This window comes from Argentina anserina, chromosome 5 (genome assembly GCF_933775445.1).
Source record: "Argentina anserina chromosome 5, drPotAnse1.1, whole genome shotgun sequence".
In the NCBI taxonomy this organism is placed as follows: domain Eukaryota; kingdom Viridiplantae; phylum Streptophyta; class Magnoliopsida; order Rosales; family Rosaceae; genus Argentina; species Argentina anserina.
The window spans coordinates 7,018,169-7,036,073 of NC_065876.1; the positions used below are offsets into that span (position 1 = coordinate 7,018,169).

The 17,905-nt window shown below is 36.9% G+C and overlaps 3 protein-coding genes across 4 annotated transcripts; all 3 read left to right on the top strand.

The window, feature by feature from the left end:
* Positions 1 to 856: 856 nt before the first annotated feature.
* Positions 857 to 7,752, top strand: LOC126794526 (cation/H(+) antiporter 18-like). Its single transcript, XM_050521273.1, has 4 exons — positions 857 to 1,119; positions 2,766 to 3,007; positions 5,210 to 6,211; positions 6,306 to 7,752. Exons 2-4 carry the CDS (start codon positions 2,813 to 2,815, stop codon positions 7,524 to 7,526), a joined length of 2,418 nt encoding a protein of 805 aa, XP_050377230.1. The 5' UTR covers positions 857 to 1,119; positions 2,766 to 2,812; the 3' UTR covers positions 7,527 to 7,752.
* A 2,122-nt stretch (positions 7,753 to 9,874) lies between these two features.
* LOC126793306 (cation/H(+) antiporter 18-like) lies at positions 9,875 to 14,120 on the top strand. Of its 2 annotated transcripts, XM_050519776.1 has the most exons (4): positions 9,875 to 10,046; positions 10,794 to 11,009; positions 11,380 to 12,381; positions 12,486 to 14,120. In XM_050519776.1, exons 2-4 carry the CDS (start codon positions 10,824 to 10,826, stop codon positions 13,695 to 13,697), a joined length of 2,400 nt encoding a protein of 799 aa, XP_050375733.1. In that variant the 5' UTR covers positions 9,875 to 10,046; positions 10,794 to 10,823; the 3' UTR covers positions 13,698 to 14,120. The 2 variants fall into 2 exon arrangements, with proteins under 2 accessions (XP_050375733.1, XP_050375732.1); XM_050519775.1 differs by lacking the exon at positions 9,875 to 10,046 and having other exon boundaries at positions 10,716 to 11,009; positions 12,486 to 14,119.
* Positions 14,121 to 14,846: 726 nt separating this feature from the next.
* Positions 14,847 to 15,403, top strand: LOC126795158 (dirigent protein 5-like). The gene has a single exon (XM_050521988.1). The coding sequence runs from the start codon at positions 14,849 to 14,851 to the stop codon at positions 15,401 to 15,403; it is 555 nt and encodes a 184-aa protein (XP_050377945.1). The 5' UTR covers positions 14,847 to 14,848.
* Positions 15,404 to 17,905: the final 2,502 nt, after the last annotated feature.

Here is a 17,905-nt window from a genome sequence, read left to right on the forward strand (position 1 = left end):
CCATGCCAAGACGCTTCTATCGATTTTTTGTTTCATACTTCCATATTAGCAAATGTGAATATCAACTGCAAAGGATATTTTATAAACTGAGCAAAAACAAAATCACTCCCACTTAACGTTTAACCAATGTTGTCATGTTTTAAACTGGTTAAAGATCACATCGACACCTCTCCTAGAATGAAACAACTTTAAGAGTTAAAACCTGCGTCGACTGATCTCAATTAATTGAACCAAAATGTGAATAAACGAATAACATTATTTATGGATCCCTATGTAATTTTAAGTGAAGAAAAAGAAAGACGGCAAAATTACCGTCAAGCAACTATCGTTCTCATCCTTAGTTCTTAGTTTTCTGACCGAAACCAAACGCTGATTTCAGAATTTGAATGACCTATTCATGTCTCAATTTAACGTATAATAACCATTGATATTGAACCGCATCATTACTCTCATACCATTTAGACGCTGCCATGCCAAAACTGTGTGCGTACATATCAATTTGCACGAAATAATTTGTATGTCTAGAATCCTCTGAATTTTTCTGTCCATTGAAATTTGACAAAGGGCAGACGTGGCAATTAATTACGCTAATCCAACTATTTAAGAATTAATACACCTTGTAGCTTAATTTGTTTCTAAAAATGCTTTTTGATTCAGATATTTTTGTTTCTGCTACAGTTTTGTGATTTTGATTCGGATCTTTATTAATTATTACCGTAAAGCTGGTTTTTGTTTTCTGACCATAACCCCTCAAAGATTCAACAAAACCCAGTGGCAGAAGTGGAATTTTCTTATAACATCCTCCCAGTCCTATATAACCAGAGAGGGGTAGTTCTGAGAGGAGGAGTCTCAAACCCAAAACTGCACATCACTCTCCTTCCTTAGTTTTTCCTCTTCTTCCTTTCTGGTCCAAATTTCACATCACACAAACACCTCCATTTCCGTCGACGCTGCTCTGTTTTTCAAATTCAGAGCTCCTTACCCAGAAAAGTTTCCACTCTTATTGATAGAAATGAAGACAAAATGTGGGCTAGCTCTACAGACCAAAAAGTCTCAATCTTTCATACAAAAGTCTCAAACCAAACACCATCTTCTGTTTGGTTTCTGAGAAAAAAAAGTGTAAGCTTTAACATGCCCTTCCTGTCATTTTTCTTTTACCAAGTGCAATTACTGTTTGTTTTTCCTTGTGGGTTTTGATTATATATATATATATACATATATAAATTTTGTAAATCATATATGATGTGTTTCAAAGAGAGTTATAAGGGATACGTGTGATCTGAAAAGTATGGGGTGATTTCAGAGGCGATAATTAGCTAGAGTTTCTGCGAATGGTGGCGTCAATCTGACTACCTGTTTCAATTTCCATTAATTACAGTAGTGGCAGATAGTGTAAATTTGATGAGAGGCGTAAGGAGATTATGGTCTCTCTGTAGGAGGAATCCATTAACATGCAGAGTTGCAGACTAAGCATAGCTTGCGGTGCCTTTCCTGAGGATTTAAGCCAGTCAAAGACTCAAAAGCTTCAAGACCTCATTAGGTGTCTAAAGAGGAAGGGCTTTACGTAGAGGCCTCTTTTACTTTCTTATGCATATTTTCTGGTGTCTTATCACTGATGTCATCTAGGACAAGATTTAAAAAAAAAACTTAATATACTAAACTAGAACAGCTCAAAGGTATACTATCATTTGAATTTTTTTTTCTTATGTTTTCGTCATTATTGTGAAATTTTGATCGTTTTTCTAACAAAATATTGTAAATAATTATATATGTGTTTACAAAATATCTGATATCTTGTGTGTCCCTTAGCTCCGACCTTCCCATATATGGGCCGGTCGGGCACGTTTTCCGATGTAAAGATTTTATTGTCAAGCTAAAAATGATGATAATTGTTGTTGGCCTGAAGCAGAATTTTTTTGTTTGAAGAAAAGTTTATTTGGCTTGCTATGAGCCCAGGAAACCACGGGAAAAGAATGTATAAATTTTGGTGATAGGCCCACTTAAAGCCAACCTTGTAGGACTACTAGTATTGAGTTTGAATAGTTCTTCAAAAGTTCAAGCTACATCTCTGTAATTAGTTTCAATTTCTCCAGACCATTAGAAAAATTCTCTGTCACCAGTTGCGTATGTTTTACATGAATGCATACAAGGTTAAGACTTTTCCTACCTCCTGAATCTTCAACTAGCCATGATTAAATAATATATATTCGTGTTCGATGTTAGTTGAGTGTGATCATGAACCTGATTAGCTCGTTACAAATTCTGATTTGGATTTGTATGCTAGTTTTCATTGACTATATAAAGTTCTATGATGAACTGTGATGATCAAGACTTTATATTATACTATACGATGCATGTGCCGCTATGTAGAACCTGTACGAGAAAGAGCCTAGTACTACTTTTTTGTTTTGTGAGAAGAAGTGAAAGAGCCTAGTCTTATGAACAGTCTGGAACCAAAAAAAAAACATTAAAAATCGACTTGTCTAGAACTTGTCTTGAATTTGTGAACTGGATAAGTTATTGTGATTGAAACTTTTACCTGCATAATTGTGAATGCTACCATTTTGTTAAAGATTTTGCACACACGATTCGTGGTTACTATGAGTGACAATGCCGTGACTATATAGTTACACACCGGTAGCACTTTCTCGTCTTCTTTAGCTCCACATCCCTTTTTAGAGTGTGGTTGTGAATATGCGTTTATGAGATCTGCAGATTTAAATATGCTGATCAGCTGATGACATAATATGTGTCACATTTTGCAGGATTGAATTGATAATTTTTTGTACCTTCTATCAAAGTCTGGTTCAAAATGGCGAACAATACCACAGTAACATGTCCATCTCCTATGAAAGCAACATCCAATGGGGTCTTCCAGGGTGATAATCCTCTGGATTTTGCGCTCCCTCTTGCCATCTTGCAAATATGTCTTGTGGTTGCACTTACGCGCATTCTGGCGTATTTTCTTCGGCCACTAAGACAGCCTCGCGTGATTGCAGAGATTGTTGTAAGTATCTATAGTATGTACTACATATGCATTGCCTTTGTTGGCTTTGCATGCTCTAATTAAATTTTGCTTATAAAGTGGCTGATTATTGGCAAATTAATCAGTTTCATCAAATATTTAAATGATATAATCAGAATCAAGAGAAATGCATTTCCAAGATAGTGTGGAAGTATTAGTTTTCTCTTGGGCTCGTTGATATTGGCGCTTAATATTATGCACGTCTTGATCTGTTTCTCACTTGCTCAGTATGCATCATGTCTTCTTCAGTAGCTTTCAAACATGCAATTATAAACTTCTAATTATTATTTTCAATCAGATTGGATATAATCTGGAGATCATTAATAAAAATTCCTCAGTTTCAATATCTGTCGTCTGAAAGAATATATATGCCATTTGAACAATAATTGCAACTTATGTGGTATTGTAAAATTGGGTCCATTAATGAAATTTTAAAGAGAGTAACGTTTACTTGTCTTTTTTTTTTGGAGAAAATTAGTGATAAACCCAATATTGGAGTCTAGTTAAACCCATACTCAATTGTTTTTTCAATCTACACCCAATTGTTTTTATAAAAATCTATTTTGCCCTTTTGATCATTTGGGTTTACTTAATCTTAGCATTCATTTAAAATAGAGAAATTTTAGATAGACTCTATTAACCTCTTAATACACACACCTATTTTGTTTTTTTTTCTTTAATAAGATATATAGATAAGTAAAATGACTAAAATAGACATTATTAGAAGGAAAAAAATGACGCAATATATAGACCTACATGTATAAATTACATCTTCTTCATCATAGACTATAACTTATATATATTAGTTATTATTATATATTTTCATTGTAACAATTCTTAATTTTCTTCTTATATGATTACAAGTCATGTTGAACAACTTGATACATATTTTTGTTCGATTTAGATTGATGTTTGAGTTGTAACAACAATATTTCTTCATTAATTATTAATTTTCAATGATCATTTGAATATAGAATGAAGTTTATAGCAAAAACTAATAGAACGTATGATTTAAAAATATTACAAAAAAATATAGATATACATTAGTTATATCAAATAATATGATAATTAATGATTTTTTAGAATAAGGGTATTTTGGGCACTTTGGGATGTGTATTTAGTAAAAAATAATTTAGTTGGTAGTTTATTAAGTAGGGGTGTGTATTAAAAGATTAGTGGAGTGTATTTAAAATTTAAAATATTGTACAATTCAAACATTCAATTGATTATTTATTACTTTAAATTGTTGAAAGTTTCGATTTAAAATTTTTCTTGAGAAATTTTTTTTATATAGATGATATCAAATTTTCAAAATACAAACACTACTCCAACTTTTATAGATCATAGGAGAGAATTCATACTTTTTGTGTACTTGTATCATTTGTTCATTTCATTTTTGAATCTGTGAATGAGGTATGTTATCCATGCAATATGTATGTACGTATATATGTTTTCTCAAATATTTTCTTTTCGTATCACTGTATATGAACTTTCGTATGGTAAATTTTTGTTCTAGGTTTCAACTTTTCATTTTTTTTTCTCTCTACTGTTACCTAATAAATAAAAACATGCATATTAGTATATATTTCACATTCAACCTATGAAAAAGATTTTTGGAATAATAGAATACCTAACAAATAGGTTAATATAAAAATTCCTAGAAGAGATATACACATCTATAGAGATACGTACCTAATCATTAGGTTGTAATTATAGGGAAGAAACCTTATATCTCTACCACAAACATAGGTTTGCATTATATGAACAAAATCTACCTATAAAATAGAAAGTTTAAAATTATTTAAAAAATTGAAAAGTTTATATCAACATGAAGTGATTTCATTATTGAATTGATTTAAATTTAAAAAGTTTTTTATTTCTAGATATATGTAATTAAGGAAATATTCCATTATTTCTATTTCTAAATTTATGATAAACAAAAGAAAAACTGAATTATTTAGGGACTATGAAAATATATAATTAAGGTAATAAATAATAGCATAATTTGTTCATTGACTAATGACTGATGTATATCAGTCTTTAATAGTGGCATTTTGTAATTTAGATTTAAATAAATGATAATAATTTGATGAATAATGAAGAAAAATATAGGTGAGTTTCTCTTTGAAAAAATTCTAAAAATTGGATTTATATTGAAATACCCCTTTTTTCTTTCTTCTGCAGGGAGGAATCTTACTTGGCCCGTCAGCTCTTGGTCGCAACAAGAACTATATCAATGCAATTTTCCCTGAAAAAAGTCTTACAGTGCTTGATACTTTAGCAAATTTCGGTCTTCTCTTCTTTCTGTTCCTAGTGGGTTTGGAACTAGATCCCAAGTCCCTCCGCAGGACTGGAAAGAAGGCTATGAGCATAGCTCTTGCAGGAATTACTTTACCTTTTGTATTAGGCATTGGTACATCGTTTGTTCTAAAAGGAACTATATCTAAAGGTGTAGACGGAGCCCCATTTCTTGTCTTCATGGGAGTGGCTCTTTCTATAACTGCCTTCCCTGTTTTGGCCCGTATTTTGGCTGAGCTTAAGCTCTTAACCACTGATCTTGGCCGAATGGCCATGTCAGCAGCAGCTGTTAATGATGTGGCTGCATGGATTCTTCTTGCTCTTGCCATTTCCCTCTCTGGTAGTGACAGCTCTCCCCTGGTACCACTATGGGTTTTCATGTCCGGATGTGCTTTCGTTCTTGTATGTATATTTGCTGTTCGACCTGTCTTTAAATGGATGGCGCAGCGTAGTCCTGAGGGTGAACCAGTTGAAGAATTGTATGTTTGTGCTACTTTGGTTTCAGTTTTGGCGGCTGGGTTTGTCACTGAACTCATTGGAATTCATGCTCTATTTGGTGCATTCGTGCTTGGAATTATTTTTCCAAAGGAAGGACCATTTGCAGGTGCCCTTGTAGAAAAAGTTGAGGATCTTGTGTCTGGCTTATTCCTCCCATTGTACTTTGTCTCAAGTGGATTGAAGACTGATATAACAACCATTCACGGCGCGCAGTCATGGGGTCTCTTAGTCTTGGTTATTTTAACTGCCTGTTTCGGAAAGGTCTCTGGCACAGTTGCTGTTTCCCTCTTATGCAAAATACCCTTTCAGGAAGCTCTAGCTTTGGGGTTCCTCATGAATACGAAAGGGTTGGTGGAGCTCATTGTCCTTAACATTGGTAAAGACAGAAAGGTAAATAACTGTTCTTATATTATTGATAGGATTTTGAAGGTTTAATATAGGATGCATGTGTCGTGAATGTAAGTTAACGTCTTATAATGTGCAGGTTTTGAATGATGAAACATTTGCTATCATGGTTCTTATGGCTGTCTTCACAACTTTCATTACAACACCTATAGTTATGGCAGTATATAAGCCAGCTAAAAGGTTGACTAAAGATTACAAGTACAGAACTATTGAGAGGAAAGACCCAAGTAGTCAGCTCCGACTCTTGACCTGTTTCCACGGTACAAGAAACCTCCCCACAATAATCAATCTCATCGAAGCTTCCCGTGGGACTGAAAAAAATAAACGGCTTTGTGTCTATGCAATGCACCTTACGGAGCTTAATGAGAGGCCTTCTGCAATATTGATGGTTCACAAAGCAAGAAACAATGGTCTACCGTTTTGGAATAAAGGGCTGCGGTCAAGTAATGATAATCAAGTTGTTGTGGCTTTTGAGACCTTTGAGCAGCTGAGTCGAGTGACTATTCGTCCAATGACAGCAATCTCTGCTCTAACTAGCATGCATGAGGACATTTGCACAAGTGCTGACAGTGAAAGAGCAGCAATGATAATCATCCCATTCCACAAGCACCAGAGGTTGGATGGTACCTTTGAGACAACTCGAAGCGAGTACAGATTGATCAACAAACAGGTTCTTGAGAATGCACCATGTTCAGTGGGGATCATAGTGGACCGTGGTCTAGGTGGAAGCACCCATGTAAATGCCAGGAATCTTGATTCAGTCGTAACTGTTCTGTTCTTTGGGGGTAGTGATGACCGTGAGGCTCTTGCTTACGGGTTCCAAATGGTTGAGCATCCGGGCATTACCTTAAACATCATTCACTTCTTACCAAGCCCTGAGCTTCAGGGGGAGATTGTAAGAGTTGATGTCAACGATGGCTCAGATACTTCAGCGGGGCCAACGGAGGACAAGTTCATTGCTGAACTGAAGCTCAAGATTTTGAGTTACAGCTCAATCAAATACGAGGAGAAAATAGTGGGAAATGCTGCAGAAACTACTGCACTGATACGCGAGTTTAGCCAGTGTAACTTGTTTTTGGTTGGTCGAAGGCCTCAGGGTCAGATTCCTGCTTCCTTGAATGTGAAGAGTGACTGCCCTGAATTGGGGCCTGTTGGGAGCTTGTTGATCTCTCCGGACTTCAGTACCCCTGCATCAGTCTTAGTGGTACAGCAACATCATGGGCTCAAATTGCCAAACTCATCAGTCCCTTTGTCGAAGGTAGCGATCATGTTGCCTGAGGAAGAATCAGAAACCGGCTGATGCGCAGCACGCATCGGCTGATTGGATTCTCATTGTACAGCCAGATGGTGGTGAAAATTTAGTTGGAATGTCTACCTTTTTTTTTTTTTGGTAATGGAATGTCCACCTTTACTCATACTGAACATTGTTGTATCTGTAAGCTAACAAGTTATCCAATGTTACAGGTTGTACATCTTATGGTATCCTTAATACAATAAGTTGGCATTCCTTTCTTAATTTCTTGTAATCTTGTGACCTATAAATGCTATCACTTAGGGTTAGGGCAAGGGATGCTTGAGCTTTAAGTCATCCAATCTCTCTGTTGTGACTTCTGAGTCACCTCCTTAAAAGGGTATCGGAATATGCCAATAGTTGGCTTAGTCTACAACCTCACAACAAAAGGTTCTGTCTTTCTTTATGAGTAGACTAATTCCATTTACATTAAGTACTCAATTATTTTCAGCTAAATAAATCACAAAGGTTGAGTGGAGTAGTATGTAGAACCTATCAATGGGAATAAGCCTTAATCATGATAACACGCAATTTGTCAAACAAATTTTGAAAGTGGTGGTATGTATCTACTGTTGTTAAATTATAGAAACTGTAGCTATACCTGATTCCTGTTACATTCATAATTCAGTATTGAATGGTTGGATTAGATTTCAATTGCCAAAAGAATGAACAATTCTACTCAATACAGAAGTTATGAAAAAGATCAACTGAAGATCGACTGGCTAATATTATAGATCGGCAAACTTAATTCCTCATCACCTCATTTTTGTTTTAGTTTCTCTCACCCCGTAAGAGCCGGGAAACATATCTCTCACTGAAAACATATATTCTAATAGATTGCAAGTTACTTAATTGGTAACATTCGTTCATTTTGTTAACAACACTGAGACGTAAACAAGAGAATTGAAATGACTTGGTTGTTGAGAAGGCTTCCTATTTAGATGCCTGTTCATCTTTTGCACATAAAGATTCATTACCTTATGTTTGAGTTTAAGACATTAATATAATTTTGAGATTAAAACATTAATATTTGGTTGGACACATTTCATAACAAACCGTCCGTCTAACAACCCTGTGTAGATATCGTTTGTGTTAGCTGTGACATTTCATTGTCAGATTTAATATTTGCAAAGCCAAAGATGGAAAATCTTATTGTAGCATAGGGCAGAGTGCATACATGCTCAATTTCTAAAGTCGGCAAATACATGCACACACACGCTTGCTACATTTTCTCCATTTCACACCTCACACCTGCCATTCTCAGTTTTATACATCGAAATTGTACAAGTTATTAGAGTATTTATGTCATCGTAGAAATTGTACATTTCATTGTTAGATTCTGGAACAAAAACCGCAACCGTAGCGTTATTGGTATGGGAAAATTCAATGTAAAATTTCCTCACTAAAGTGGGAATGAAGGTTTCATGATTAAAAAAAATTGGATTTTTGATCTGCAAACCTGGTTCTTGTGTTTGGTCTTGGACAATGCAACATTGGTTTGGTGCTCGGAGAATCAAACTTCCGAAAGTAAAAGAAAACGGGGTATTTGTAAAAGACACACTGACGCTCGAGTTAGCAATAGCTTTAATTGCATTAAGTGTTTGTGCGGTTAGTTACTTACCTCAAACTATTAGAAGTTTCTCCCAAAATTTGTAGACTATAAAGGCGGAGGATGTGACAATGATTCGCTCAAAGATTATTTTTGTGATTGGGATTACACGGGTTTTTTTTAAAGGCTTTCTAAAATGAGGGACTAATCTAGCAATCTATATAAGGAGATATATTACTACTTATAATAAATTGAGATTTAATTTTAATCCGTATAGAGAGAATTTAAAGATTAAAAATAAAATAATTTAATTTTAAAAAAAATTCTCATTTCATTTGAATTTTTATCTGATAATAATTGATTATAAATGACAGTGTGAACGAGATTGTAAACTTAAATATAAAGAGGTTTTATAGCTATTCTCTTACCTACTCGACAAATGTTTAATGAATTGTTTTTCGACCGAGACCTAATTAAACTCGAGTAGATTGCAATTCTTCGTCAAAAATACTCCATCCTCCCTAAAGACGAGCACATGTCATCATCTCAATCTCACGTTCCAAAGGGGTGCTACATATAATGTCAAAATAAAAAGGAGAACATGCTAAGTAGTGTGTAAAGTCAATTTACAGAGGTGATTGAAAAGTCGTAGCCTGTTTTGCTTTGCTTCCTAAATTTCCTATCCCCCACTTGAGAGTCGAGACAGCTCGTTAACTCTGAGTCTCTGATCATCTACTCTTAATATTTAAGCACAAACTATAGCTCTCGAGTCGAGACCGTCCAAACACCCTCTTTTTCCCAGAAACAAAGTGAAATCTTTAGTCACCGAAATCTTGGTTAACCCCACTTGAAAGTGTCTCTCTCTTTCTCAACCTTCACTTGCTTCCTGGTGTCACAGAGCCATTCCTAACAGCTCTGGTTCAGCCAAGGCCAGAGTGATTTATATTTGATCCATGCAAACCCAATAACCCAATAACCAGGTGAAGCCAATCTCCATCTTTCTTATGTTGATTTGGGTTGTTGGTGCATGCTTGGTTTTACAAGATTTGATGGGTTTGTGTAAAGATGAATTCTTTTTTAAGAAATCTCACACGGGTGCAATTCCATTGATTGGAAGACTCGTTTTTTTAACTTCTTTACGATAAAGAAGCAATACAATGTTGATTGTTCATGTTCTATGGTTCTTGATTTTCCAGTTTGATTAACTCTGATTAGTTTAGATGTTTAGAATTCTCGTTTTAATCTCAGTTTTGTGTGCAAACTGGAGTTTGTTGGTTGGATTTGATGTTGGACTTGATTTCTTGGTTTCAATATTCAGTTTGAGTTTGATTTAATTTAGGACTCAAAGCTCAAACGACCAAGCAATGAGCTGTGGGGAAGTTGGCAATTGGCTTACTATATGGACGAAGAAAACAAAAACACTTTTTCTTTTTTATTCTGACCTATTATACCAACAATGACCTTAGCGAATCAGTCGAGGTTCTTTTGAAGATGATTAGGATTCTGTTTGTTCTCATTCCAAGGACAGTGGAATTTTGCATAGATGGTTCACTTGTTTTTGGCGCATAGTAGTGTTGTGCCTTATTACAATTCATTATTTGTTTATTTTTACTTGTTTATTGGAAGGATTACTGAGTGTTTGTTGTAGTTCTGTTCTGTATGAGTTGGTCATTTTGGAAATGGTAGTCTGATAAGAGCTTCTTTTGGAACAAGAGTTGAATTTTCAGTTTTAGGTGGTGCACTTCTTCTCGGGTGTCATGGCTTCAAATGCTTGTCCGCCTCCAATGAAGGCGACATCAAATGGTGTATTCCAGGGTGATGATCCTCTTCATTTTGCACTGCCTCTTGCTATTTTGCAGATATGTATAGTAGTTGCTCTCACTCGAGGTCTTGCCTATCTTTTGAGACCACTAAGACAGCCGCGAGTCGTTGCTGAGATAATTGTAAGCGTGTTGCTCCTTTCTTAGGCATATATTCAATCACAGTGCTGTTGGTTTTAGCCATTATATTTCTGTAATTATACACACTTTTACCAATTCTAAGGGGGAGCTTTTGTGACCATTGTTAATTTTTTTCTCTCATGTAAATGTGAACTTTTTCTGTTGTGTAGTAGGGATTTTATGATATGTTAGAATGACACCAATATTAGTTTCCCTGTTGTAAAATGTTTTTTTTATCTCTTCTCGTATGCATTGCTTGATCATTTCATCTAACATTCTCTTTCTGCATTTTTTAACTGCACCAAAAGAGAAAATTGATGGAACCATGTTAATAGTAGTTCATCTGAGTCTGAATACGTTCCTGGTTTGGCAGGGAGGAGTACTACTTGGTCCTTCAGCTATGGGGCGAAACAAAAGTTATCTACAGGCCATATTTCCACCAAAGAGTATAACGGTGTTAGACACCCTAGCAAACCTTGGTCTCCTATTCTTTTTATTCTTGGCAGGCCTGGAAATCGATCCTAAAGCCCTTCGCCAGACTGGTAAAAAAGCTTTTGCCATTGCCATGGTGGGAATCAGTTTCCCATTTGCATTAGGAATTGGTTCATCATTTGTCCTCCGAGCAACTATATCCAAAGGGGTAGATTTTACTGCCTTTCTTGTGTTCATGGGTGTGGCCCTCTCTATAACTGCTTTCCCTGTTTTGGCACGTATTCTAGCTGAGCTAAAACTTTTGACCACTGAAATTGGAAGACTGGCTATGTCAGCTGCAGCAGTTAATGATGTGGCCGCTTGGGTTCTGCTTGCTCTTGCCATTGCCCTATCGGGCAATAACCAATCGCCCCTTGTTTCATTGTGGGTCTTATTGTCGGGCTTCATGTTTGTCATTTGTGCAATTCTCATTGTACCCCCAATCTTTAAATGGATGGCTCAACGGTGTCATGACGGTGAACCCATTGACGAAATCTACGTGTGTGCTACACTTACTGCTGTCCTGGCAGCTGGTTTTATTACCGATACAATTGGGATTCATGCCATGTTTGGTGCTTTTGTCATTGGAGTTCTTGTTCCAAAGGAGGGGCTTTTTGCGGGTAGTCTTGTGGAAAAAGTAGAAGATCTTGTATCTGGTCTCTTTCTTCCGTTGTACTTTGTTTCAAGTGGACTGAAGACCAATGTAGCCACAATTCAGGGAGTTCAGTCATGGGGTCTATTAGTTTTGGTCATATTTACTGCCTGTTTTGGGAAAATTTGCGGGACTGTTGTGGTCTCAATTTTATGCAAGGTGCCTGTCCGGGAGGCTTTAGCTCTTGGGTTCTTAATGAACACTAAAGGGTTGGTGGAACTCATTGTCCTCAACATTGGCAAAGATAGAAAGGTAAGTAAGATGTTACTCATGCTATTATAGTCTTAATACTTTAACCAGGTATACTACTTTTATCCAACAGTTGGATTAATACATTTAATTTTCCCATTTTGCAGGTTTTGAATGACCAGACTTTTGCCATCATGGTTCTAATGGCTCTGTTTACTACTTTCATCACTACACCTCTTGTCACTGCTGTATATAAGCCAGCAAAAAGAGCTAGAATGGCTGATTACAAGTATAAGACAATTGAAAGGAAGAATCCAAACTCCCAGCTAAGGATCTTGTCCTGTTTCCACAGTGCCAGAAACATTCCATCAATCATAAACCTGCTTGAGGCCTCACGGGGTACAGAGAAGCGTGAAGGCCTTTGTGTTTATGCGATGCACCTGAAGGAGCTCTCTGAGAGGTCATCGGCTATCCTAATGGTACACAAGGCAAGAAGGAATGGTTTACCCTTTTGGAATAAGGGACTGAGATCAAATTCTGACAATGTTGTTGTGGCATTCGAGGCATACCAACAATTGAGCCGCGTGTCCATCAGGCCAATGACTGAGATCTCTTCGGTTTCTGATATGCACGAGGACATTTGTGCCACTGCTGAGAGCAAAAGAGCTGCAATAATAATTCTTCCATTCCATAAGCACCAGAGGCTAGATGGTATGTTGGAAACGACCCGGAATGACTTCCGTGGGGTTAACAAAAGAGTTCTTGAGCATGCACCGTGCTCTGTTGGAATACTAGTCGACCGTGGGCTTGGTGGAGCCACACATATTGCTGCAAGTAATGTTTCATATTTCATCACAGTTCTTTACTTTGGGGGTCATGATGATCGTGAAGCCCTTGCCTATGGGGCTCGCATGGCCGAGCACCCTGGTATCCGTCTAGCGGTCATTCGCTTCTCAGTAGAACCTGAAATTGTTGGGGAGATATCCACAGTTAATATTGATCACAATTCTGGCAGCAAAGTGGGGTCAGTAGATGAGGAATTCCTTGCCGAGTTCAAGCATAGATTCGCCCAGGATGACTCAATCACATACGAAGAGAAGGTAGTCAGAAATGAGGCACAAACCATTGGTGTGATTTGTGAGATAGGCCGATGCCATCTGTTTCTGGTGGGGCGAAGTCCTGGTGGTGAAGTACCCTTGGCCCTGGATAGGAGGAGTGAGTGTCCCGAATTGGGGCCTGTAGGAAGCTTGTTGATTTCACCAGATTTCCATACACAAGCATCAGTGTTGGTAGTGCAGCAGTACAATGGTCAGGTACCTTTGAATTTGACCTCGGATATAGAGGAGTCCTCACCTGATAAAGATACAGACTCGGTATAGTTTGGTTTGAATATGACTTGAACTGGTTGAGAATGTAACTATATCCATGCAAAGTTTAGTCTCCCATCAGTGAATCGGTCATTATTTTGGGGTACAAATGCTACTAAGTGTCATATAGTCACTTGCAATTTCATCTGTTTTGGAAAAAGAAATTTCAACCTCCAGTGTATGGTTTCGTTGCTGATAAACAATAATGCAAGGCATTCCCTACCTCAATTGCTAGACTATATTGATTAAGGTCAAGAATGTTCAGCTTCAAAGCATTATGATCCTGAATCAAATCAGGGAATACGCGTTAACTCATGTAATTAAAACTCTGGAGTGACTTTTACTGTGGTAATGGCATCAAACAGATAGATGATTCCTGCTAGGGATTGCGGGGTTCTTGTTAGTATTCCATTTGACCTCTCCAAATAGACAAAGTCACTTTTTTTTTCCTGGAGAGAACACTAAATGACAGTTTGGGTTTTACAGGAATCAAAATGTAAATCGTACTCATTCTATCCACTTGTATATGATTATTCGGACGGCTGAAATGTCTTAAAAACAAGAACTCTTAGGTCCTTGCAAAACAAATCATTATATTCTGCCATTTTGGGATCATGTCTATTCATATATCTTGGCACTTAGAGGCCAGTATAGTGATTATAGTTTAAATCTTCGTAGAAAAAAAAACAAAGAAAACTACAAGACCGAGTGTTCAAATTTTGTTCTATGTATTGAATTCGCAACATCCAAATTTGACGTGGCTCAAGGCAGCAAGAAACATTTAGGTCATGAAAACAATTGATACCAAATTAACACCACCACTTATGCACGTCTTAGAATTCAGTACTACAATGAAAAAAATATATAGTTGCGATCTTACGCTACACCAATTTTAATGAATTAAGTAGAGGAGATGTAACTATTTTAACTGAAGTGCTGCATGATAATAGTTCAGATAATCACTGAATTTCAAAATCTTAACTCAGTAGAAATTAAACTCACAGTGACGATTTTTTTTCCTTATCAAAATCCAGACTAGTAGCTAGCATAAGACAGATATGAGATATCCTATTCTTCGTTCGGCAGATCGCCACTATAAATTGCACCAACTAGATTTCATTATCCCACTCAACACAATATTGATCCCATCAGCAAGAAAAACTATGTCAACATTGGCAGCAAAAAGCTCCATTTTTTGGGTCCTCACCTTCATGTTGGTGTACCAATCTGTTTCGGCGACCAAAAGTTCATTCAAAGAGTCCAAACCATGCAAGAGGCTTGTGCTCTATTACCACGATATCCTATTCAACGGCACAGATGCGAACAATGCAACATCAACTGTGGTAGCCAATGCAACAGGACTTGCCAGACCTTACAATTTCGGTATGCTGGTAGTTTTCAACGATCCTCTTACCAAAGACCACCATCTTCTGTCGCCTGCCGTCGGAAGAGCTCAAGGCTTCTATTTCTATGACATGAAGGACGACTACACTGCTTGGTTTGCCTACACTTTGGTGTTCAACTCGAGCGAGCACAAGGGTACACTCAATATCATGGGAGCGGATTTGATGTATGACAAGACTAGGGATCTTTCGGTGGTCGGCGGGACGGGAGATTTCTTCATGACTAGAGGCATTTGCACATTTCAAACTGATACTTTTCAGGGTGACTATTATTTTCGCCTCAAGATGGATATCAAGTTGTATGAATGTTATTAGGCTAGTGATTTTCTGATGTTCCCATATGCTAATGGATGAAATCGCTACCGAGTATATTTCAATATTTCATATAAAAACCAATCAATCACTACGAATTGGTGATTAACTTAATTATAAATAATTAAGAAAGTTGTATGCACCCGTCATATGCATGTGAGGATCTCTTTTTTGATAGAACTTCCTATTTATGTTCTCTGTGGCGGCTGGCCTGTACTGATGCATAATAGGATTGATGCCTTATTAGGAACGTCAAAAATATAATTAGGGGGAACCAAACATGGAAGAAGAATCTCTAGAACAAAATATGTAATGCCAAACAAACAGCAGAAGTAATTTTCTGTTTGTTCTTCTGGGATATATCTGCTAGTTAATTACTTGTATTTGCTGCTAGCTAGCTAGTGACTTGATGAGTGACGAGTCCTTGTCCTTGTGTTCATCTGTTGTTTTTTCAGCACTGTTCTATTAAATTAGTTAGCTTTGTCATCTTTGCTAAATCGACAAACTAATCGATAAGGAATCAAACCAGATACTCTAGAGCTGCTTCCAGCAGCGGCTGTATTGGGATCTCACCTAAGTAATCAACATAAGAATCTAAATGTAACGGGGGTTGATCGGGTAGAGAGGACATGATTCTGTTTGTTAAACAGCGACAAACGTGGCCCGTGGACTAACTGTACCGATATTGTCCAAACTTAACCACCTCACAGGTGTTGGGTTTTAATCACAAAAGGCCTCAGTACAATTGGTTATTATCCACCCACTTATAAGCTTTATTTTATTTGTCACTTATTAGATGTAGGATCTCTCCTCTCCAACACTGTTTTGGATACTTAATTGGACTGTTGGACAAGTACAATGTTTAAAACAAATATGACTGCTTTGGGCCTTTGGGGTTATAATATCAAGTAGGCATCTGAAAGGTATCGATCGGCCAGTCACATACCATAAAACACGATACTGGCCTAACTTCAGCAGAAAACAAGAAATTTCTGGTCTTAATGTTTCAAGTATCAGACATTCCTCAGCTGAAAATACATTTCACCACACACTTCTGCTTAATTAATTATTATGGATGAATTTCGACCAAAAATCCTTTTTAAAGAAAACTATATGCATGTATGTACACACCAATTAGGAAACAAAACAAAAGGCGCACTTGGCTCACAATTTAGAACTTAATTTAGGTCGTTGATTAGTGCTAGATCGACAAACCACGTTTTTTTAGGCCTCATCCACTGTGAACCGAATCTCCAGTAGAGGACTGTCCGACTGTATGATTCATACCCACATCTGTAATTTCATTTTTGTTTGAAATGACATTTCTATCATTTTAGAACGATAATGATGTAGCACTAAGATGTAGTGCACATTCTTTTTAAAGATGTAGCAGAACACATTTGCATAGGATTACTATTTACCTACGAGTTCGATTGTCATTTAATACTAAGATAGCTAGTTACGTACGTCCAAAGAGCTAGGCAGCAAATTAACTCTATACAGGCATCTTCTTTATAATTAACAAACCTAGCTGCAGAATAACTCTATATTACCATGGCAACGTTTGTAGAAAAAAGTTGTTTCATCATATTGGTCCTCATTGCACTCCAATATGTTTCGGCAACTAAACATTCAATCAAGGAGTCGAAACTATGCAAGAGGTTTGTGCTCTATTATATTACCACGACACTCTATTCAATGGCACTGATGTGGGAAATGCTACATCTGCCAGGGCAGCAAATGCAACAGGGCTCGGCAACTACAAGTTCGGAATGATGGTTGTCTTCAACGATCCTCTTACCAAAGACCACCATCTTCTGTCTCCTGCCGTCGGAAGAGCTCAAGGCTTCTAAATGGACATCAAGTTGTATGAATGATTGAATGTTACTAACTAGCTATTCTACTATATGACATTAGCCTGCTTATATATATAGACACACACACGGCTGATATTACACCACGCACCATGTTTCATTACAAACTGTACGTACATTGGATCATGTTTGACGCATCGACTATGGTACGAAAGATTGTCGTTAGCAGTATGCAAGGGTTCGATCTAAAGAGAGATATCCCCAGTCCTTGAAACAGTACTCCATGTATTATTTCTACTGTAACCACACTAAAAAATAAAGAAACAAAGGATGATTAAGGAATCTAGTTATGCGTATCAACAAAAAGGAATCTAGTTATGTTATAACTTATAAGTTAATGTTATAGCCTTTTAGGTCGTAACACGTACTTACAGTTTGAAGATGGAAAAATTGACTTCTCTAATGATTTGATTAACGTTCATTGACTTTAAAGATAATTTTTCTGCCAAATTCAGCCAAATCAAGATTTCGGAAAAAAATATATTTAAAAAGTAATCCGTATCATATCGTCATACAACTGAAAATTTCCTTTCCCCTGTATCTTTGGCCAGGGTTAGGACCTAGTCGGTCGTAGGGCAATGCATGCATCATAAACTGACTAAATTATTGTGTTCATGGAGTTATGGCCTCA